Here is a 23,795-nt window from a genome sequence, read left to right as displayed (position 1 = left end):
GTTAAAATAAATTTAAAAATATAACCCGCGACACTCAAGACAACAATGTTATGCCATATGTGCAGCAGCCTTAAAGTGCATGCGACACATTATACACACAAACATAATGAACTATTATACTATGAATTATATTTAAGATTTTGCTAAGATTGTACCCAGCTTTCATTAGGATGACCATGTTTGTGACGTTTATGGTTTCACTTCCTTATCGGACACTGACAGGAAGTGACATAGATGAAGGCAAACAATTTTAAACTGTTGCCGTGCCGACCATGTGAAGTCAATGGGAAATGAGTCCAACTGCTATGGAACTTTATCTATTTCACTTTCTGTCAGTGGCTAAAAAATTACAATAAAAATAACTTTTCTGCCCAACATTTCTTCATTAAAGTTGCTGCTTCACTGAAATAAAATGATACTTAACAGATGTCATCCTTCTAAATAAGTCATATTTTCAAAAGCATTAAAACCTGTCATATGCACTTCAACCACTACTGGCTGCACAATTCCCAAGTAATTTTTTGTAAGATACAGACGGTCGGTTTAATTTCTTTTACAGACTGCACCTCGTTGACAATTTGTTGCAATACCCAGTTCTAACCAGAGAGCGTCACTATTTCATATTCACCAAACTCATGCAAAAATAATGTCAAAACACTTAAAGCAAACGGTCTTTTATTGCTTACAAATGTTTACATCCACAAAAAAACACATGAAAAACACAAGCAGTGACAATAAATCAAGGATTTAGATTTTTAAAACCTCAATCATACCTCTGAAATGTCTGTTTTCCCAGAACAAAGTGGTTCTTTTACTCAAATAAAACCTTCAAAATGATGCTTAAGTGGACCTTCCTTCAGTGGGCGACAGGTCCAGAGCAGCGGCTGACCACAGTGCAGCGGCCGGGGACCGTCTCCAGATCTGAGATGTTCGGTCAGCTTAAGACCAAACACCTACGTGGTGCAGGATTACGTTTTTACTTGTGCAAACAGTCAAAGTAGGTAACTCAGATGTAGAGTGTAAGTACATTCACAAATGAATCTGTTTTACCGTTGTGACACACCAACCTTAAAGGCCACAGTTAGATACACAAATGGTGTATTTAGATCCACAGTTCCAAACATGCACTGAGGTGATGGCAGCGGGTCTTTGGTAACAACTAAAGCAGCCTTTCCATATTACACACAACATTTAGCTCCAGTAAATAAACACAAACCGGTTTTAAGTTTAAGTTCATACCTACACTCACCGTTGATACTGATATAAAATACTAAAAGGAAATAAACGCAGCTTACACGTGACGAAACCTCTGTGGGACCGAGACAGTCTGTACATTTCAAAGTACATTTTCATTATGCAGTGCTTTCAGTTTGTAAAGAACTACCTGTCAAAATTAATAAAATTGGTTGCTTATGACACTGCTGAACAGTTTGAATATTGATAATTAGTTTAATGCATTGAACCTGGTTGACAGAGAGTGGATTTTTTGATTCATGTATGGACAATAAGAACTGTTTAAATATAACGTCAGGTGCTAAAAGTCAAGTTTTAGCTCAACGAAACAACTAAAATAACAACAACTCTTCTATTAATCAAACAAACACTCCCCAATACACAAATACAACAGTTCTGACTGCTACACTTAGAGACTATGTTAAAGGCACAGTTGGTAAGTCACCAGAATCCTGGAGAAAAGTTTGGAAAAATGTTGAAAGTCGAGGTGACACCGGTTTGCAGTCCTGATTTTTACACATTCGTCCGGCATTTGGGGAAAATGGGTCCACCCTCAAGCCTTCTCTTTCTTACTGTAAAAGCAAAAAATAACTTGGATCAATAATAAAATCAATATTGCAGATATTGTTGAGATTTCAGTTTAAAAGAAGACAGGATAATGAAATTGTAGAACATAGAAATGTGAAACGATCTATAAAACTATAAGTGAAGCTTTGAAGAAAAGTGCAATTACTAGAAGAAGTCTCATTCTAAGTCATCTTTCCCTTTACTGACCTTTGTCATTTTAGCTCTATATTTAAACCGTTTAATGTAAAGATTATTTTTTCTTTTTCTTTTTTTTTTTTACAAATAAGCCAACTAATGGATTCATAATCAAATCCATTTTTAACATGTTTCTGTACTTCATCAATCATTGTTTCAAATGGTAATATACTCGGTGTATGTTTCATGTTTACTCTTCAGTATGACTTGTTTCCTGTTTTCCTGATGTCGTCTTAATTGCATTGTGACTACTGCATGGTTATGATGATTAAACTTTTTTCCCCCCTGGCACAAAAGGCACAGAGCTGACAGATGGTGGAAAGAAGCAAAGAAAAAAAAAAAAATTGCAATCATTGTGCTGTGAGGAGAAACAGTAATCTGCAAAGACTGAAGGTGGCAGCAGATCCAGCGCAAGATGCTGGCAGATGGACAAGAAGAGGTTTTTGTTTTGTTTTTTACTTAGTTTTAGACTTGAACTTTTTCCCGAAGGCTTTCTCCAGCTCAGGTACAGACAGAGTGAACGTGAAGGAGCCGTCTGTCTCTGACCTGACGACCCGGGCTTGAAACGACGGGGGAGAAGTTAAGATGCATAACAAAATCACATTAGTTCACTTCGAGTGCTGCTGATGTCATAAATGTTGTGTAGTATTTGGCTTAGTTTTCTGGCTCAAAACTCGAATTACAAGTCGGTGATATCACTGTTGATTCTCACTCAACAAGATCTAGTGAAGATTGAGTGTCCAACTTAATAGACTCCAATGCCTTACACATAACTAACAATACTAAATATGGATATCTGAAGTGAACAACCATACAGTACATTGAGCATACTATGACAGAGAGTTCTAATCAACATCACCTACCCAAGTCATTGTTGTTCATCATAGCGTTGGATCCTCTGAGGCGAGGGCCCTGCTGAGTGAAGTGGTAGCCAAACTTTAACAAAGTAGTGTTTTTCTCCAACATGGCGGCAATCTCCATCTCCACTGTGTTACCTAATGGTTGGCTCTGGTGCGGGGGAAACAGAAAAGAAGGATGACCTATTACATAACGCGAAGGAGTAGTTTGAAAATGCAATGCACATAAATGGGTCTATACTCCAGAAATGAACAAGAATAAAGTGATTAGCTTCATACAGTATAGAAAGGACAAAGGCATAAATGGAGATCTTTAGGTTGTCTTTGGGACGGCAAAGATTGTAATGGCTTTGAACATGTGCAGAGAAGGAATAGTGAATATGACAAAAGGATGTAAATGCTTTTGAGCTGGCAACAGGACAACAAAAATAGTTGAAAGATTAGGACAAAGAGAGGATGCAGTTTATGCTTTGTGGACACTCCTGAAAGTTAAAGTGAAGTAATGCTTACCTGATTGTCAATCTTGAGCTCTAGTAGTGTTGTATTGAACTGCAGTGATTCGACAAGCGCCATAATCCCGGCACCCGTGATGAAATTGGACTCAACGTTGAGGCTTTTAAGGGTAGTGTTTACTCTCAGCATTAATGCAAGTGCCTGGATATACAGGATGAAAACACAATTTAGAAAGAACTGGACTAATTCGAATCAAAATCAGTTTGATTAGATGTATCACAAAATAATAGAGACTGCATAACCTTGAGGAGCACAATATCCTCTGCAACCAACAAAGTATTTCATTTAGTCTTATTTGGTCGTAACAATGCATGTTAACCTCTTAACCCCCGCTTTAACCCAGCGCTTTTCCTCCAGTTCAGGTTTACCCAAATCTAAAAACTTCTTGGCTGGAAAGCTAAGACCTACAAAACTGATCTAAACGGATCTATAACCTTGCGTTGTTGCCGCTTTTGAAGTTTTTTTTCCCATTGCATTTTGCCAATTTTTCATCACGTAGTTGTCACTTATTTGTTACTCTTCTGCTGCATTTTCATCCTCACTTTCGTCTCATTTTTCGTCGCTTTTTTGGTCACATTTTTGTCGCTCTTTTGTTGCGTTTCATCCTCGTTTTTTCTCTTGTTTCCGTCTCATTTTTGTCACTTTTTTGTTGCCCTTTTGTTGATTTTTTGGTCCTCTTTTGTGGCTTTTTTTGTCTTGTTATTGTCGCTACTTTGACACTTTGTTCCAGAAGCTATTAGATTTGGGTAGAGAGAAAATGTGCTCGGTTCAGGTGGAGGTCAAGAGGTTCCCGCCTTATTTCATCAGGAAAGTCCCACTAAGATTAAGTATCTCTTTTTCAGGGGAGACCTGGCCTTCAAGGGTATTGTACATGTTTTTAGGGGTAGGGGAAACCGGAGCACCTAGAGGACACCTGCACAGACACGGGGACATGCAAACTCCACACAGAAAGGCCCAGAAAGTGAACCCAGGATCTAAACGCTGTGACACACGAGCATTGGTGTACATGTTTTTAGAAGAGGATGTCTTGGCAGGCAGGGGGAGAACATGCACATTCTGCATGGTCCAGGTATCGAACCCAAGACCTTCTTGCTGTGAGACAAGAGTACTCGCCGCTCTGCCACCTTGACACTTACAGTGGGGAAAAAAAGTATTTGGTCAGTTTCACATAGACATTGTATTGGATTTTGGCCAAATACTTTTTTTCCCCACTGTATATCTTCTCTCCATGGATCCTGGCTCTATAAATAAGTGACCAAGGTAGTTGCATAGGGCGCCATCTAGTGGAGGGGGGCCCTAACTGGACATTGAATTGTTCATTATAATAATTGTTTTACTGTTATAACAAGTCCCATAATTCCTTGTGGTTGCTGCTGTTCCCATGTTCTCTTGACAATGACCATGAGGTGGAAGATGGGGGTAGCGGGGGTTAAAACACTCCAAATCGGCTAGAGCAGGCCAAAACAAACAAACTACTAAGATATTTTTCCAAAGTTGTGAAGTCCTAGTTAGCATGAATCAGTGCTTACAAATGCGACTGGGTCATTACTCCTGGTGCCTATGATGCTGAACCTCTCAACCACAGTGTTCTTCATCAGTGCTTCAGCGTAGGCCTTCAGAGTCGGGATGGGGATATTCTGGGTAAAGGAAATAGCACAAGAACATGTTAAAGAAGGTCTGTGTATTCATTGTAACTAGTGCGGTGTCAAATGCAGCGCTTACCCTGATGTTGTTCAGGTTGACTTCCACTAAATCGGGATCGTTCCTCTTCACTCTCATCAGAGTCTCCTCCACGTCAGTCGAGTTGGGCGCCTCGTCCGGGACAGGTTTATACTGAGCGCACTGGATCACACCTACAGACAGTCATTTATATTAGTTTTATATCATATTCTATCTGTGCATCATTCTGAATGGCTAGAAAAGATATGACGAGAAAAGATGGAAAAACCTTTATTTAAAACCTTTACAAATATTTATTTTTGCATCAAGTTGAGTAAATTAAAATCAGATAAAATAAGATATATAGCCATATACACATATCTGACGTGATCTTGTAGCAACGCATTTTGACTCCACATTAATATGAGCGTACTTTAGTAGTGTACTTGTAAAACAGAGCACAAACAATCCCTGGATAAACCTGTCTGGATTGTCTAAACACTTTTTACACAGTGTTCTGTACATCGGTGTGTCTGTTAACGTCACCGTCTTGTTTTGTGACTGCCACTGTTTACATGAATGGGTTCATCTGTGCCTATGTTTAGACCTCGGGCTCGTCCTATAGCACGAGCCGCTGTGCTCTGTAAACCAGTGGGTCATTAGAGAGTGATGTGTGAGATTGGGATCATTTAATAAAACAGTGCTATCGGACTAAGCAAAATGTTTTAGATAATAAATAAACGCTTCACTGGTAGCTTGAGATCACAAACCCAGTATAATCTTTGCGTCATTCCCAAGGCCGCATTAAGTGGATACTATAGGAGGCCAATGATTTACAATGGCCACATAAGGAAAAAGCCGAGCCTTTAGCAGTGTGTATGTGTTACATACTGTTCAGTCCTTGCTTGTTCACTATGGTGCTGCTGGCCAAGGCTTCATAGTACTGCTGATTACTCATAAGAGTGTGCATGCCCAGGATGGCTGCAAAAAAAAGAAAAGAAAATTACAATGCAGTGAGCCATAATCCATAATTAATGAAAAGAAAAGCCACTGTGCAAAGAAAGACCACCAGCATCAAAGCATTTCAGCAAGCACAACAATTTTAAATAATAATTTTCTGGGTATAAAAATAAATCATTTCTTTTCCAAAATGCATATGTTTTTTGTCTGCGCAACAGCAATAAAAGGGATTCATTGGTTAGAAACATTGTCTTTACAAAGTGGTAAACAGGCAGAGAACTCCATCTTCTACAGCCAGCATGCTACAAAAATAAATAAATAAATAAAACACTTTTATATCTCAAATGTTTCTTCATGCACAAACAAGATGGCATTGCTTCAATTAGGGATACTTTTTGGAGAGTATTGTATTTGCAGTTTAGGCTTTTAAAATCATTACTCAGTTTAATTCACATTTTAAACAATCCATTTGAGACATGTATGAAAAATGAGCTGCTAAAACAACACAAAATAATGACTTTAAAACAGAACATGGCTGCAGAGGTTTAAACTACAGGACTGTCAGGTTTTACACTAACTATGTTTTATTACAAAGCAACAAAACAAAACTGCAGTGCCAGCAATTTGCTCGTCGCAACTATTTGACTGTGATTATTTGCAATTATTATACGATAATATGAATTCCTACCAAATGTGTGAATCACATGCATGTTTTTGTGGCAAGCAGCTGGTAGGATGACCATTGCATGCAGTAGAGCAGTTGATATGCAGCGCTGAGATACCAGAGAAGTGCTGAGGAGAGAGAGGATGGAGACAGAGAGTGGAGCAGTGATGCAGGGTGGAGGTGAAGCTGGTGGAGGTTAGATAAAATGGAGAGGTTACTTTCAACAAGATGAGGGACACCGTGGGCAATAGGTGGTAAATATGGCCTAGTCCTTCAAAGGGCATAGAGCCTTTTACTTAAATAAAACAAAACTATAATAATAAAACAAAAATCACTATATTTATTTCAACATGTGGACAATGAGTGTTCTGGAACAGATTTTTAGTGTGAATTTAGGCAAAACAAATCATTGTAGTACAAGTTTTCAAATATTGTCAACTGGACTTGAGTTGAGCATGTTTCACCTCTCCTCCGAGGCTTCTTCTCGCACATAAGTCAAACATTTAGACTGAGTAACACACACACAACTCTGAGGAGAGTCAGGACTGGCATAGCTCCACCTCTCTCTTGTTCACAATCAGCCTGTATCGCTCATTAAAATAGCTTTAGCTCTGAGCTAGAGTGATGCCCACAGTCATACAGGTCTTAACAGAGCCCTGCTGCTCCTGCGATCTAAGGAGCCAATTGAAGAGGGGAGACAAACTTTGTCTCGAGCCATCAACCCTGACCAAAGAAAGGCCTAAGTTATTTACCTGCAATGTCACATAGTTCTGCATCAGTAGCACTTGCAAGGGCCTCTTCAAGCTCGGGCTCCAGCTCCACAGACTCTATGATGGGGTCGGCTCTTTTCTTTGGAATCCAAGCTTTACCTGTTTAACCCATTAAAACACAAGCAGTATTACAACGCTGGTCAGCATATACTGCAGACACACATGGGAAAACCTAGAAAAACATGAGCTCCAGCCAGTAAAGCCCCCAGCTATATAAGAGTTGCCGGGATTCAGGTCTTCCAACATTTGAATCCTAATGGTGACGGCATTGACAGAATGGCTACGTGTGTATCAGGGAGCTACTAACATGTCAGGCAGAGATATTGTGTGATATATTTAGAATAGACACAGACAGACAGTGGTGAAGGATAGGCATGAATACTCAAGTTGTGGATACTTTATTTTAATACGAGTTCTAGTCGGCTAATCAGCAAACTCCTGTGGATATCATGCCGATGGATTATAAATATTTTTCTTAAACCAATGCAGTAGCTTTGTGGTAAGACTGTATTTTGCAACTGAAATTCAACAAATGTATTTTTAGAGCACCATCAATCAGTCTTTCCCACATTCACATCCTGTTAACATCCAGGAGGTGACACTGTGGAATGGCATTAATCAAATGAGCTCTTTTTCTCGTGGTATTGTGTGAATTCATTATAAAAGTGAGATCCTTTCCCCCCCTCACTATTACAGTCTCAATTTGTAGATTTGGCAGAAAATGTGGTTGGGACACAAATGTAGAATGTGCAAAATTGCAGAACAACGTGATCTTGGTTTAAATAATTCTTTGTGAAAAGCAGCCACTTTCGCAGGTCTCACCTCTTTTCTCTCCAGTGAATGGCACTAGGTCCTCTCTGTCTGGGTGCTCTTGGGCCTGTTTCTCCAGATGGGCCAAAAGATTATCTCTTTGAAACGTTCCAGTCGGCGCTTTCTTCGTCTGGTCTTTTTGCCGCATTCCAGCTGGCAACAAGGCATTCTGAGGGGTAAATAACAAAACGACATTGTTATTTACTTTTCTCATATAGAAGTTGATGAACAATTATTATTGTTGCTTAAAATCATGCTTTACATACATCAAATTCAACGAATCTCTGCATATGACTCTTGTCCTTTTCTGTGTGTTCTATCTTTAGCCTTTAACAACATTCAAAGGGAGCCAGTTATAGCTCCATATCTTATCTGCTCACTCAGCACTCCCGAGACTCCCAACACTTTTTACATCACTGTCAATTGTGTTTGGTATACTTTAATGTTTCACATGATTGCAAACTCCTATTTTAGGAAGCTAAATGAATACTTTTGTTATTTGCAGCTTTGTGTCAGTGTTATTGTAAGCAAAGCCATGTCAGCATGTCATGTTTCATGTCACATACGGTAGTTGCTCTTATCTCTGCTGCTTCCACTTTGATTTGTTTTTGTTTTTAACAATGTGAGACACTATGTTCTGCAGAGCATTGCAGGTAAAAACAATTTACATAACCAGGGTGCACTTAAGTACATTTGAGAATTCATTTAGATAGACTTGAAACAAAAACAAAATTCAAACTGGAGAGATATTCATAATAACAGAGACCATGATAAGGCACATAAAAGGTGTAGATATACCAGTCAAGCTTTAACTCTAACATCAAGTTCTTCAAGTAGGGTGCTGGGCTTATGTGTTTATACAGTGCAAAGCTTTACGAACAACCAAAGAGGGTGGCGCTACAATCTAGTGACGTACGTACAGATGGACACTGAAACCATCCTAAACAACAGCAGCTGAGTGTGCTGTCCAAATGACTGGGCTTTTTCTGAGGCTTACTGGAAGTGATATGGGCCGCTCTGCCAGAAAAGGTTCACTATGCACCGTAGCAAATGGGCACTTAGCTGTTGTGAAATACAGTAAGCCTAACTCATACACAGACACAAACAGGCACAGCTGGCTAAGTTTGTGGTGCGCACGTCCCACTCACTGTTGGCATCAGCCGCAATAACGTTATGAGCTAACACACACGCTTGTCCTGCTCTTTCTCACTCAGCCTCCTGGCATTGTGGGGGGATTCCAGCTTCTTTATGAGCCACCGGGCATCCAAACAAAAGAAATTACTGCCGCTGACTCTACCACCGGTTATGAGCACTGAAACCAATGTGCATCTCGTGACTGCTGGTAAATAGCACGGAAATTACAAGTTTTGCTGCAGTAAATGGAAAGATGGGCAAATCAGATTTTCCGTCTGAGCAAAGTGCGAAGACTGAAATCAATTAAGCATCAAAATATAGTGTCTCCATGGGATCTTATCACGCATTAAACCTGCTAACCCAGGAATGTTGACCTCTACAAACAAGTCCTAAAATGCATGTGAATCTTTTATTATGTTTAGCAGCTCATTCTTCAGTCTTCGATGCTCCTGGACGTGTTTAAAACGTGCACTTGCAAATCTAGTCACAAAATTGCCCGTACATAATGTTCCCAAGTTGTCCATTACCAATGATAACACATGGCAGATTTTTAGTTTGTATTTTGTCCTAGTAGGTCTTACGGAAGGGAATTGCGTTCATGACGTCCCATCAGCTGCCACTACTTAAACAGTACAGAAACTATTTACGTCACTGCCATTCATTATTAGGAGGATTTAGGGGAATTAAAACAGCTTCTCTCTGACACAATTTGACTGGCTTAAAATAGGATAGCCAGCTCCCCATATACTTAAAAAAAAGCTCTCACTGCACACTGTGATGTTGTGGTAGGATTGTATTGCTTCTAAAGGGCCAACCTTACAATTATCATTGCCTTTAGCTTTCAACCATCTTAACCGTGTTGTTCTCTCATTAAAAACATACGTGAATTTGTTATGACCTTGCTATTCATTTTAAACAAAATAACAGATTTGATGTTAAGGCAATTTAAGCTTTGAAATGATCACAATTAGGGCTGGGTGCTGTTAAACGATACCAGTATGATATTTAAAAAAGCATTTCGAGGTCCTTTAATGCATTACAGCAGGGGTCCTTAAACTACGGCCCGCGGGCCGGATTTGGCCCGCAGGTGATTTAATCCGGCCCCTGATTTGTAGAGCACAAATCCCTGATTATGTCCAAAAAAAAAGTAAGTCTCTAGCCCATTCCTGTGCGGAGTTAGGATATTTTAACTAAATAACCAGTTTACTCATTCCAGCCACTAGGGGGCAATTTGAATAAGTAAAACATAATTCCACAGGTGTCCAGCAGAGGGCACTTACATAAGAGATCAGAATATAAACACATTATAGCCACGTGGTAAATGAAGCTTAACCACCACAGAGTGTGGAGAGAATGAATAATGAGGACAGTACTTTGAGAAACTTGTGACACAGGCTTGTAAAGCACAATACAAGTGTAAGAAGTTATTACTTTGGTCACATTACATAATGATGTTTTATTTGAAATACAAATAAATGGAAATTAAAACAAAGTATGAAGACTTGATTACTATTTTTGCAAACCACTACAGTGAAACAAATATTTGCCTGAATCAAGTGTTGATCTTGTGGATATAGTCGTGGGGACGACTGTGCTCTACTTCACAATGAGGCATTTTGGTCTGAGTCAGGCAGTCATGCCTGTGTTATAGCCAACCCAGTCCGGCCCCCCATCAAAGTCAGGAACAATAATGTGGCCCCCAAAGAAAAAAGTCTGAGGACCCCTGCATTACAGCATTAAAGGAACTTATTTGGTTGTTTCAGCTCAAATAAATGATATAAATTGTGTTTTATGGACTAAATTGACATCATTGTTCTGTTTTCTGGTTATAAATGATCAATATTTTAGTATAGTCTCGTTCAGGAATCGGTTTTGTGAACCAAGTATCGTTAATGTACCAGTATCGCGGGTGGGGGGGAAACAGCACCAAGCCCTTAACACAATAAGTGATGTCCGCCGATGTAATAGTGTGGTGGCTCACTGTGTTTTTAACTTCAAATAAGTTATTATTATTATATTATTATATATAATATTATTATTATGTTGTTAGCATTCAGCCTCTCCTCCGCTCCTTTACGGGGGTGAAGTTAGAAGCGACTAAGCTCTTCCACATTTTCCCCTATTTAAATACGGTTACACGAGCAGTTACACGATAGTCACACAAAATTAAACATGTAGATTTTCTAAGTGGATAAAAAGGGGTGCTATTTTGTGAGGCGTAATAACACCTTAGGAGCACTTCAACGTCTGCGCAGTAATGTCGAAGTGCTCCTAAGGTGTTATTAAACCTTAAAATATAGTACCGCTTAGAAAATCCACATGTTTTAATTTTTTGTAACTATACTTGAATTGTGTAAACGCTCACGTAACCGTATTTAAATAGGGAAAACGTGGAAGAGCTTAGTCGCTTCTAACTTCACCTCCGTTTGGGTCCATAGAGGAGGAGAGGCTACATGCTAGCATCTTTGGTCTTATTGTGTGACTGAGCGCACGCGTAAAGACCCAACAGGTATGCATCAACTCGTCTAAGCTCAGGTAAAAACATGTCAATTTAGCCAATTAATTAAGCCATTAATCTAAGACTAGATATACTACTACTACCACTACTACTCCTAATATAATACTACATGGTTACTGTATAAATGTTTGATTGTTACTGTTTTAAATACATGCACTTCAGTAAAAACTGAGTACTAGCCACTACTGATACTTGCACCAGTTTTTTAGTAGATACACATTATTTTAATGTACAAAGCATGAAATTAACCACGGTGTCTCAAAATATGTATAAAAGTATAAAACATAATACAGAGCCTTTAACCATGTTTAACTCACGTCTGGATCCAGCTCCTCCAGCTCATCCTCTAGTCTCTGCAGCTCCTCTTCCGACAGTTTCTTCAGAAGCTCGTCCTCATCAATGTCACGATACTTTTCCATCTCCTTCCTCATCACCGACATGATAGAGTTTGCACCTGGAAGCACAAGGTTAAGCAAACAAGTGGAATCTGGATCGAGTACACTGCGCATACAGAGACCACCAAGACACTGACGTGCCTTACCTTAATAACCCACACTGAGGCGAATACTACAGATATATGGACCTTAAGACACCCACTGTGATATCTAAAAGGGAAGAAAAACTTAAATCAAATTTGGCGTCAAGGAAAACACTAACTGAAATACAGTATAAAAATGCAGGACAGGACTCACCCCAGTCCGGTCGTACCAAACAAGGCAGCAAGGCCCAGAAGCTCTTAAAAACAGAATAAAAACATAACGTTTACTCAGTAGGGATTCATGCATTTAAGTTCACAGACTTAAACTTCCTGTGGTAAATATTTCTAGTCACATGTGGAGACAATCCTTTCTGGCTGCGCCATTTCATTCAAGGATTGTCACAACAGAATACCAGGTATACCGCTTTTATTTTGGGACAAAGGACTCTCATGACAGGCAGGGGCAGTAACTATTGCACAAAATGGTCAATTTCACCTATGGCTGCAAACATACTTGGAGTGGGCAATGTTGCAATGTATCAAACTGTGAGATTACTCTATGATGATCTGCTCGTCTGTATTAAGTGATTCGGGTCTTCACCACAGCTCTATGTCCAAACACAGATACATGCGGCTCCCCTCCTCCTACTGGTCAGCCTGCATCATTCTCCGATTGAGCGACAGGTGAATTCAACCAATCACAGTAAAGTGTAAACTCAGATTGTAGCTTTATATTAACTTTAACTTAACTTTATATAAAACTGAGTCACAATCGTCGCAAGAATCATGCTGCATCATCTTCTCTGTGGCTGTATTAGTGACACGTCCATCCATTCTATTTGTATTAATTTACATTATAATGAGCCTAATCTTTCACCAAATATGACAGGCGCCGGCCGCACTAAGCTAACATGTCCTTTTGCCTCAATAAACTAACACTGTGTTCTCTGTGTATCCTCTCACTGACCCCTTTCGCGGTGAAACCATCTCAAGTTGTGTCTGCTTATTTTCTCCCGGCGCTTAAAAGTCAACCAAAGATAAACCAAAGATCTGGTTCAATTGCATACTTTCCCCGTCCCAGATTCTCAGCTGGTGGTGAGGGCAGATTAGATGTCTGTTCTGACTGAAAATCTTTGTTCAAACATTTGTGGGTCAGAGCACCAAATGCTGAGCAATTATGAAGAGTACTGTCCTCAGTGAGACCTACTTTTTCACACTCTGGGTCAGTGAAGTGTTGAGAGTTGCTGCTGACAGATCAAAGCTAAACAAGGGCTTACAGTGTCCTTCAAAACAACCCATTGTTTTGAATATCAAATTTAAAAGTAGAATTCAGTGGTGGTTTATCATTAGTAAAGTTTATCAAACTTTAAGAAGCTGATAAAATGATAAAAAAGGTTTCACCTTTTATTATTAGTAGCTAATGAACATTATTTTTGAAGTAGGCTACTTTTGCATGGGTCAATATTCGACCTTCCCCCACAATATTTGACATAACTTACACAACTTCTTAACTTAAAGCCGCTGCATAGCCACTGAACTGGCTGCCTTTTCGTCCTGTTGCTTTGCTCTGCTTTGTCTTGGCTTCACAAGAAGACAAACCTAAAGATGAAGAGGCAGGCTGACTGCCAAATAGCACAGCAAGTCTTCTGGAAGAAACTGATCCGCTGTGATGAAGCCCAACAGACCCGCAACATTTACACAAGCTGCAGCAATCTGTGTCCATGGGTCACCAAAGATCATGGCACACTTAGCCTGACCCTCAGCTCTCAAGGCCGGTTTGCTCTTCGGGTCTCCAAGAATAGCAAGCGCAAATTATTCAAGTTACTGCTGCTGTGTGTGATTGAGGTTACATTTAAGTGTTATCATGCACTAATATGGTAAGATGTTTGAAGTACACAAGAACACGCAGGTGTGTAGAGATTATACAGTGGCGGACTGCAACAATATAGCCACTTTTGAGTTGTAACGTAGATTTGTCAACCTTTATTTGCCAATTATCGAGCCCGTGTAATGTTAACAGACTTGGCCAACTGCACATTGAGGTGATCTTTAGACCTCAGCGCCCTAAGACAAAATGCCTGCAGATATTTCTTTTATAGACCTAAGTGGACTTGACAGAGCGCTCGCAAACAGAACATGCGCTCCATCTTTTTAACTACGCCAAAGGAACCGGCGCTCAGATGCAAACTTTGGCCCCGAGCTAAAGTTACGAGCAACTTTTCCAACACTCGAACAGTAGACAACATGCGCAAAAGCCAGTTTGTTTTATTAGACTGCATTGTAGGTCTTGCATGCATTTCCGTACCTCCTCCAGCTCTATTTATAGTTGTGCGTCCCGCCGGGTGACAGGACGAATACTTTGACCAGATATGGTTTCCCCCAGAGCAGAAGGGTCCAGACGTCAAAGCAGCTCTACGGCAAGCGGACGAAGCCGGGTCGCAAGAATCCGCAACAAGTGACCAGATCCAGACCGAAATGTTGCCGTTTAATCAGTAGATAGCGGCCATTTTCATCCTCCGGACCAGACCCGCTCTTGTTGAGATCACACTGGCTGAACCTCATCTCCCTCTAAGGGCAAACTAACTTTTACGTACGGGAAGATCCTCCTCCTGCCCCTCGCGCGGCTGCCCTGTCACTCTGCTGATGTCATCGGCTGGACCAACGAGAGGAGGGGAGCACATGGCGAGTGACAGAACAGCGGCCAAAACAAAACACTATTACAATGAGCTTGAACTTGATAAATATTTTAATTGGCCAAAAGCACAACAACCTTTTTTTTTTTTTTTTACATATTTACACACAACAATCTAGTCCAAAATTGCCAAACAAAAAGCAATTGACCAAACAAAGCAACAAAACAAAAGGTGAGAAAACATGCAATATTTACACAAGTCATAAAAGTAATTCCAAGCTATACATAATAGCTGAGCAAAGTCTATGGAACATAAAGTCTAAGCTGCAGAAGATAGTTCACCACCCATGTCTCCCATCACTGTGTGAATCCACAAGTCCCTGTCCTCCATAGCAGTATCCACCAAGTACACGGTGAGTCTGCGCTCCCATGGTGCACTTCTGACGTCGGGTGCCTCCTTCACACAGTCCACCTGAGCGACCAGTGCGCGTTTCTCCACATGATTTCTGAATACCAGGGACGCCTCTTCAGTCCACTGAATCCGCGATAGCCCTGGAACAAAAAAGAAACAGGGTATCTGCAGAGTTGGACAAGTCAAATTTAAGACTTTTTAGGACCTTTTTAAGACCACGCAATATATAAATGGACTGTAAAGAAAATCACTGTCACAAAAATCCAAGTGTCAAACTGTTGTTTTTGATATCACAGTGGTATGTACAAATGTAAGAACTTAATTTTTCACGCGTCGCCTTCAGGTGTCGCTTCGCCCTCTCGGACCATGTAAATGAGCGGCACCGGGCGGCTACTCATCGGTGCTTCTGTGCATTTATTTGTCTACTTTTTAAACTAAATTGTGCGCAAATAATTGGATTGTTGAACGTTAACTTTTAAGACCAGTTTACCATGGATTTAAGACCAAATAGGCCGAATTTTAGACTTTTTAAGGCCATAAATTTGGATTCTTGAATTTGAGACTTTTTAAGACCCCGCGTATACCCTGAAGAAAATAAAGGAACAGGTGAAGAACATATTGTAACTTGTGAAAATAGAATGGGATTGTCACCTCAGCGAAGTTTAAAAACATGGCAAGACAAGGAAACAAATGATTCACTTTGGATAAACTCACCTGCCATTTGAGCAATGATGGCTTGAAAAGGAAGTTGCCTGAATTCTTCAATGAGTGGTTGGAGGTCAACACTCCTCACCAACTCATGTTTACCGTGGTCTAATTCGTAAACTGAAATCAGGCCGTTCGACAAAATTCCTTTCACAAGCACTCGGTGCCAGCTTTTAGGAAACAAGAAGGCTTTAATGTTTTTCTGCAATATTTGACTGAATAATTCAAACTTACTTTTTGTCCACGTTAGCTGCATATATATCTCCTTTCTTTATTTCTGTCTGTTGCTTGGTCTTAGATGTTTTATTGTAGTATAAAACCATTTCGCCCATTAGCACGACAAGTTTATGCAGGTCCTGCCACGGCTGGAGCACAAAGTATCCAGGATGGCAGGCCACAGGCACAAACACATCCACGTTTTGACCAGGCTGAAAAAGATCAAATTTAGACAGTATCTGTATAAACAAACAAACAAATTATGATCTTCAAATATAATATGATACCTGGGGAAGGTCTAAAAGGGGGGGCATTGACGGTGACTCGGCATCAGTTTTGGAGGTTATCATTTCTGCATCAGTTTTGGAAGTTATCAGTTCTGAAATAGCTTTTGTTCTACGGTTGACATCAGCACAGGTAGACACATTTTTAAGAGACAGCCTCTCCACAAGTGCACTGAGTCCTGGAGGTATTACAAAAAGCTTAATTGATGGATGCATTCTCCTGTAGTCTGACTCCATTACTTCCATTTACAAATTTCTGTACCACTAATACATAAATATGCCCATTTTCTTCTGCTTTTAAGAGTTGCATACGACTAGAGCCCTTCCCAGTAACTTCAGGTTATTGGAGTACACCTGGACAGTAACCAGCTAATCCCAGGGTTTACACATAAATATTTTATGTTCATATTCTAGAACAGTGAGCTTAGTTGGTTATGGCATGTCATTAAATTAAAAACACAGCGGTCCCAGCACCATCAAAGAGACACATTTTCATTAAAACATCACCTTTGTCTGTATTGCTGTTGGAGATGTGTTCGGTCACAAGCTTCTGCCAGAGCTCTGACTGGGTGAGATGATGGTTAATGCTGTCTTCAACCTCCAGACCGTCGGTGTCAATGAACAGGTGCATATACACAAGTTTGTTCCCCTTATGTTGTCCCAATTTCAGAATCTAAACAAAATAAGGAAAAATGATACAAGCTTACTTCCATAATACATTAACTATAACCCTACCTTCATTTTAGCGGCTTCAGAACCAAGGACCACTTCCTTTACCCATTTCACAGCCTCGGGACTCCAGCCTCCCTCGGGCACTTGGACACCCTCAAGGTTACATCTGACAGCCTAAAGAGGAAATAAATGTCATTTATTTTAACACCAACATTTCAAGTAGCCTAAACGATATTAGCAGTCCATGATGGTAGGGACACACTAAAGCTAGATTGGGGGGGTGGGGGGAATAAATAAAAAGATCGTAGAGGTAGAGTAAGACAAGAACAGATTTAAAATAGAACTGTCATACGACCAAAAACGAGCTACGAGGCTGATGTTTTAGAAGGCTAGTTGAAGAGTGAGACATACTCTCGCTGCAGAGGATCTCTGTCAGTGTCCCATCAACACCGCATGCCACCAAGGCATAAGCGGGTCACACTCTGCATTTTACAGGACTGTCCCTGCACTTTTCCGTAAAATAAACCCCGTTAACATGCGGCACTTGCCTCAGCTAAACACAAACCTTCTGAAGCCTGAAACTGCTACCAACAAAACCTTCTCTTTGAACCATCGCACAGTCAAGACAAGTGCAGCTCACGATTTTCCCATCCCGTCGTCGTGCAATGTGACATCTAAAATGTTTAGACATAATACACATCGAGAAAGTGAAGGACTTCCTTTAAGCCCTGCAAGAGCCTGTACTTCACACAGCTCTGTGGGGCCACATTTAAGATTCTCCAGGTTGGTGGACAAGCAGGATCTCCAATCCATAGCTATGTAAACACAGTACCGCAAGGAGATAAGCACTACCAAAACTCTGTCCTATCCGACCTCTCACACAGACGCCTTAATTCTGGGGTATTTGACAGAATTTCGTCTCGTGAATTTCAGCTTCTGTCACCTAGCTTTTGAGAAGCTCAATAATGGAGTGATACACGAGTGGTATAGTGTGTATTGAGAAGTTGCACAAAGTAGTTTAGTTTTTTGTGGCCAGTGCAGACCAGGAATAAGGAACAACCCATTAGTTACTCTATGCTGGTGTGTTCCTAACCTCAGAAACAAAAGAACATGCCCTTCAACAAACCTGAGGTGGGATGATGATCAAGTCTTTAAGGAAGGGTGGTGGGATCTCTCGAAGCTCAGTCACCTCTATTGTCACGGTTTGTCCATAGTCTATGAGCAGAATCTCTAGCACTCTGTTTCCATAAATATTGATGACCTTAAAGACATTCAGAGAAATGTCAGCCAACTCCTAAAAACAGAGGTTATGGACTTGTAGTTTATACTGAATGCCAAAAACGCATACCTCGACCCTTGACCATTTTCCTTGGTAGCATGCAAGGCACAACTTCCCACTGAAGGGTCTCGAAACCAGCAATTCTGGTGTGACCTGAAAAGACAATGATAAATTATAAGAGCAAAGGACAAGCCTTTAAACAACTCATCTACCTGAGTTTTAAAAAAGGCTTCTGATTCCTCCAATAACTTGCAGAGTCGTGCCATTCCTCTGGATGGCAATTGGCAGTAGATGAGGCCATTGGCACATACACTTGTAACACGTACATCCTGGTAAGTGACATTTATCTGGGGACAAAAATACTTGTTTCAGCCAAAATACAACTTTGATGTTGCATGGGATACCAACAGTGAGAGGGTTGTTCATCGTCTCATCCTGTAGTGCTTTCATACAGCTCGAGTTTATGTTGACGTCTTCATCTTGTGAAGTGTCGTACAACACAGCAAGTGGAACATCATTTTGCTGACAAGGCTCCAGTGTCTCCATTAACAGAATCTTTCCCACTGCCTCTTTCTCCAGGCACGAAAGCACTGAGGGGTGGGAGTAGCAATGCTCCAGGCCTGGGAAAAAAGGAACCCATTGTAGCAGTGTTCTTTTTAAAAGGTAGTTCCGCATTAAAGGGACCTGTACCTGCCAATTTAACATTAACCGCCTGGAAAGGAAGCAAGAGAAAGTTCTGGTGTAACTCTTGCAGATTGCGTGTAGGAACCTCTGCTGTGCAGCCATAGTCCAAATAATATACCTTAAAATCAAAGAAACAACTGCGTTGATGTAAGTCTACATAATTACATCAAACCTTACCCCTGCTGAACTTACCTTAACCTTTTGTGGACTTACAACCTCCATAACCTGTGCTCTGGCCATATCATCATCTTCCTCCCCTTTCGCAGAAACAAGCTGGCCTATTGTGATTTGACTCAAACTTGACGACCTCTCAGCATAAAATACTCGCATTGCCTCCTCCATGGCCTCTTGTGCATTTGAATAGTTTTTGCCAACGTACCTGTGAAGGACATTTCATCTTAAAAAGCCTATTACAAATAGCACTGAGAATAGAGCTTTCAGCAATCATTTATTTAAAAATGGCAACATTGTATTTAATAATTCAACCAAGATTCCTCATAAACCAAGGTTAAAGGGAAGTTGGTGTGTATCGCTTGTTTCAGTCTTACATGTAGAAATTAAGTGAATAAACCCAAGTTAAATTCAGTCCAAATTGATTCCTATAATTACTTTTACCTGACAGTAACAGCATTGCTGCTCTTGGCATCAGTAATCAAAACTGAAGGGTACTGCTCTGAGGGAAGAGTCAGACGTGGGGGTACTATGGATCCAATCACCTCCAGGCCAGAGGGGAGCAGGTGGGCTGCTTCTTCTGTGGTCACAAATTCATCTCTGCATGAGTAGTATAGGATTGCCTAAAAAAAAAAAAAAAAATCTGAACTCAGAAAACATGCAACATTGAGATCATTTTGGATCATACCTTACTCTTGTCCTTTGGCAGCGGGTACTCTATACTGCAGATGTCTGGCCAATGAGACAAATCCTCAAGAGCATGTTCAGGAAGAGGTATTTTGAAAGTGTCTTTGAAAAGTTTAGGCAAAGCCTGTGCCCACACACCACTTCTGTACTTGGACAGAAGTTCCTTTATTCTGTACCTCACATCTTCTGGCAATACATTTTTCTCAGGCGGCTCAACTATTTCTCTGTTAAAAGTAGCTTTCAAGTTGAAAGCCTGGTCCTGACATTCAGTCACTCTTGAAAGTTTCAAGAGCGAGAGAACATCAGGACCAGGCTGTGATATAAAGGGAGGCGTTGGTCGAGACTTTGAGATTTGACCAGCATTTGTTGCTGAACAGCTAAGACCATCTCCGAAATCCCCTTTCATAAATTTGGGCTCCAACGCTGGATTTGGGGCAGGACTACGGAAACTGACCGAATTCACATCATCACCCATGGCCCCGGGAGGGAAAACAAAAGTGGGTTTAGCCACTGGATTTTTGGGAATTCCTCTTGGTTTGGGAACAGGAGCTTGAGCATTGGCTGGAGGTTTCTCTGGAGTTGATGGTCGGGAGGAAAGTGGTGTGGAAACTGGACTGGAGGGTGAAGTGCTTGGGCCATTGATATTTCTGTAGGCTGTTTGTGATGTAGTAGGAAGTGGCGGGTAGATCAAGCGATCAGCTCTGTTGGTCATTGAAGGTTTTTCCAGCTAAGTAAAGAAAATGTAGAATTAATTGGATTGAAATTGAGACAAGTAGTTTATGTATTGCAGACTTACTGAACAGATGTGTGTCCACTTTTCCAGCTCTCGGAGGGTATGTGGATGGGCTTGCTGATTAAACATTTTATTAAAAACGGCTTGTAATTTGGACACCCAGAGTCCACTGCTGTAGACCGACAAGACTTCACGGAGTCTGGTCTGCTCCAGCTCTAAGTTAAAATCTATTGGCTGCATAAAGAGTATCCAGGGATTATAATAAAGAATAAATAGGTGTTAAGTTCATTCTTACATCTTTGTTGACTTGTGCTGGAGGCTTAGGCGTTTTAGTTGGACTCCGATTGTCTTGAAGAAAAAAAATGCAGCGAAAATTGTAAAAAACTAAGGTCCAATAAAAAAAATAAAATCATACCAACAATTACGTATTAAAGTACTACCTGGGAGGCTTTGGTTTACTTGGAAGCTCTTTTCTTTACTGTGGGGAAAAGAAAACATTTTGATTACACAGACCAGTGTATTCAATATCAAAAGCTGCTTAATTTTTAATAAAGATGTGCAATAGATGAATTTTTGACATTGACTTTTAGACCAAATTGCATTGAATCTGCAGTTCCCTCCAAGGCTCCGCCCCTACAGCAGCCTGGAGCAGCTGCAAATTCACGACCACGGTCACAACAGCAGATACATACGCCCCGTGACTTCTGCACCGTTTCAGCATAAAACAGTATTTCTGCAAAACAAAACTGTGTAGATGTTCTGTGAAAGAGCTCCAACATATTTGCTTTGTTCTAATCTTACTTAACTGAAGAACCGTGTGTATGAATTGTGCTCTACAAATGAACTTGCCAAACATTTTACCACTTTTCACACATTTTCACAGCAAAAATGTAAAAAAAAAGCGTTGTTTAACATTCAGAACATGCTTTCCGTTTAATTTTCTGCTTTATTAATTTTATTTCATATTATTTTTTGGTTATTTTATTATTGTATTTTCCCCTCCAGATTTCCATTATCGTGCATCTCTAATAATCTTATGCACTTACTTAATCACATAGTTGGGTTTGGTTGCTTGTTGGGCAGGTGGAGGTCTATGATGCACGGGGATGAACGGACTCTTCAGGTTCAGTTGTCTGCCATATGTAGAGAAAATAGATATATAGGAAGCACAACAGACAATTTCAAATATTAATAAATTATGAAAAAAACTGACAGTTATACTTTATAACTGTTTGTTGTCCTTTAAGCTGCCCTCTGCTAAGTCTCAGCTAAGTCCTTCTGCTGCTTCAAACATTTGCGGTCCCCGTATGCGTTTGCATTGACATGCTGCAAGGTCAGGTGTGTTGGGAGTGCATCGTGAGAAGCCAGCGAGGCGCTTGTCTCTGCTTCTGCAGGAAAAAGCTAGCTCACCATTTCGAAAGTAGCGCATCCAACAATGTAATGATGAAATGCAGCAATTCCGGGTCGTGCAAAATGGAGTAGCAGAGAGCAGCTTTAAAGGACTGAAGTTTGTCATGTCCTGTAGCATTATATAAAATATTATCTAAAAATTAAAAATCCACTCAACCGGACATCTCCTGAGGCACTGAAACCCCCATAGCCGTGAGCTGGACGTCGGTAAGTGGTCCAGTTCATCCAGTCGGACGGCTGCCGCAGAGACGTCTTTGGTTTCACTAAAAACAATGTGTCTGGTTAGGGCTACAGGTTCTATTAATGTTCTACTTTAAGCTACTGAATTGGGGATGTGTGAAACAATACAAAAGAATCTATACTTTCAATACCCGTTACAAGTAACACTGACTTTTAAAATTATAACCCATTACTCAGAAATAAAGTAATGGCAGTAACAGTGAGAATCGCCCATAAAATCATTGGAATTGATAGATGACAAATCAAAAGTAAAAAAGATTGTAGGCCTATTGCACATCCCTACACTACTAAGATACAAGGCACAACACAAACATAATGCAAAACAAACATTTAAGAAGCAGACACCCTACCATTCAGGGCATAAGGGTTTGAAGGTTTAAATCTCATCGTGCAGTTGACAACCTGAGGTCGTCCAGCTTTCTTTGCACTTTTCTGCCGTGCCACCAATTCAGCAATATGTGCGGTCTCTTTGCATACAGCAGCAAAACATACAAGCTACAAGAAATATATATTACTTTCTATACATGAACAGATATTAAAAACTAACCAACAATTGCATGAATATATTTTAATTTAAAGAAGCTAGATAAAGGCAACTCACTGAGCCCAGACGACACTCCAGGCGGACCACAGATGGGATGCTGTGGAGGTAGTCCTCCAGGTTGGAGAACCCCAGTCTCTTCACAGGTATGGTCTCGCCACACAACGCCCTGTACTCCGCCTGCAGGCGGGTAAGGGCGACGCCATTCTTGCTCGCTTGAAGCACTGATCGTAGCATTTTTTTAATGGACTCGCTGTCCGCCATGTTAGAAATATTTCTCTTAAAATGATAAACAAAAAAGGAGAAAATGTTAATAGATTATTCCCCTATCAAATTATTGACTACAGATACAAGTTACAGCTGTCGCTGTAAATAGGCTAATCAATTCTGTTTGATAACCATGACTGATCTAAGAAATGTTCAGTAATGTGGCTGAACACAGCTTTTCAAATCTGCCGTGTTCAGGCACAGCAGTCTTTAAAATAACAGTAGTTTGACACGCGTGCCATTTCACAGCTTAACGTTTAGCTTTTGCTAAAGCTAACTTTAGCCCACCACGCGGTACTTCACACGGTATCTCAGCACCTTCAAAATGTGATATTTTCAGTTTTATGTAATTATAGAAACACTTGAAAAATACGTAACGCATTCCACCAAAATGTATAACGACAACAAAACTATTTCTTACCTCGAAGTTTATAACCGTCTTTAAAATGTGCTGCACTGGGCGCTGTAGATGTGTGAGGCAGTGGGCAGAGATGAAGGCGTCAC

At 40.5% G+C, this 23,795-nt stretch overlaps 2 protein-coding genes across 3 annotated transcripts; both read right to left on the bottom strand.

Annotated features, from left to right (window-relative positions):
• Positions 1-872: 872 nt before the first annotated feature.
• Positions 873-14,934, bottom strand: tmod1 (tropomodulin 1). 2 transcript variants are annotated; one of them, XM_079554231.1, is made up of 13 exons: positions 14,664-14,934; positions 12,573-12,615; positions 12,422-12,485; positions 12,198-12,334; positions 8,241-8,397; positions 7,401-7,517; positions 5,916-6,005; positions 5,088-5,218; positions 4,895-5,002; positions 3,363-3,506; positions 2,859-3,003; positions 2,455-2,554; positions 873-1,805 (listed from the first exon to the last, which is right to left on the bottom strand). In XM_079554231.1, exons 4-13 carry the CDS (start codon positions 12,318-12,320, stop codon positions 1,787-1,789), a joined length of 1,134 nt encoding a protein of 377 aa, XP_079410357.1. In that variant the 5' UTR covers positions 12,321-12,334; positions 12,422-12,485; positions 12,573-12,615; positions 14,664-14,934; the 3' UTR covers positions 873-1,786. The 2 variants fall into 2 exon arrangements, with proteins under 2 accessions (XP_079410357.1, XP_079410358.1); XM_079554232.1 differs by lacking the exon at positions 2,455-2,554.
• A 298-nt stretch (positions 14,935-15,232) lies between these two features.
• On the bottom strand, positions 15,233-23,288 carry tdrd7a (tudor domain containing 7 a; the record flags this gene model as incomplete). Its single annotated transcript, XM_079553673.1, has 21 exons — positions 15,233-15,542; positions 16,117-16,277; positions 16,342-16,535; positions 16,611-16,786; positions 17,115-17,280; positions 17,343-17,453; positions 18,406-18,540; positions 18,628-18,711; positions 18,771-18,905; positions 18,967-19,178; positions 19,249-19,360; positions 19,435-19,621; positions 19,858-20,036; positions 20,102-20,827; positions 20,897-21,067; positions 21,129-21,181; positions 21,274-21,311; positions 21,880-21,966; positions 22,401-22,506; positions 22,834-22,978; positions 23,085-23,288. The coding sequence occupies 21 exons, from the start codon at positions 23,286-23,288 to the stop codon at positions 15,310-15,312; spliced, it is 3,615 nt and encodes a 1,204-aa protein (XP_079409799.1). The 3' UTR covers positions 15,233-15,309.
• Between the last annotated feature and the right edge of the window lie 507 nt (positions 23,289-23,795).

This window comes from Gobius niger (assembly GCF_951799975.1).
Source record: "Gobius niger genome assembly, chromosome: 3".
NCBI classification, from domain to species: Eukaryota; Metazoa; Chordata; class Actinopteri; order Gobiiformes; family Gobiidae; genus Gobius; species Gobius niger.
The sequence above is the reverse complement of the archived record's forward strand: the minus strand, read 5'-3'. Positions and strand labels throughout refer to the sequence as shown.

Coding starts and splice junctions, on each gene's coding strand:
- tmod1 (XM_079554231.1), bottom strand. CDS start 12,320: ATGTCGGTGATGAGGAAGGAGATGGAAAAGTATCGTGACATTGATGAG. Junction 8,398..12,197: donor TGGAGGAGCTGGATCCAGAC/GTGAGTTAAACA, acceptor TTTACCCCTCAG/AATGCCTTGTTGCCAGCTGG. Junction 5,003..5,087: donor TCAACCTGAACAACATCAGG/GTAAGCGCTGCA, acceptor TCCTTTACCCAG/AATATCCCCATCCCGACTCT.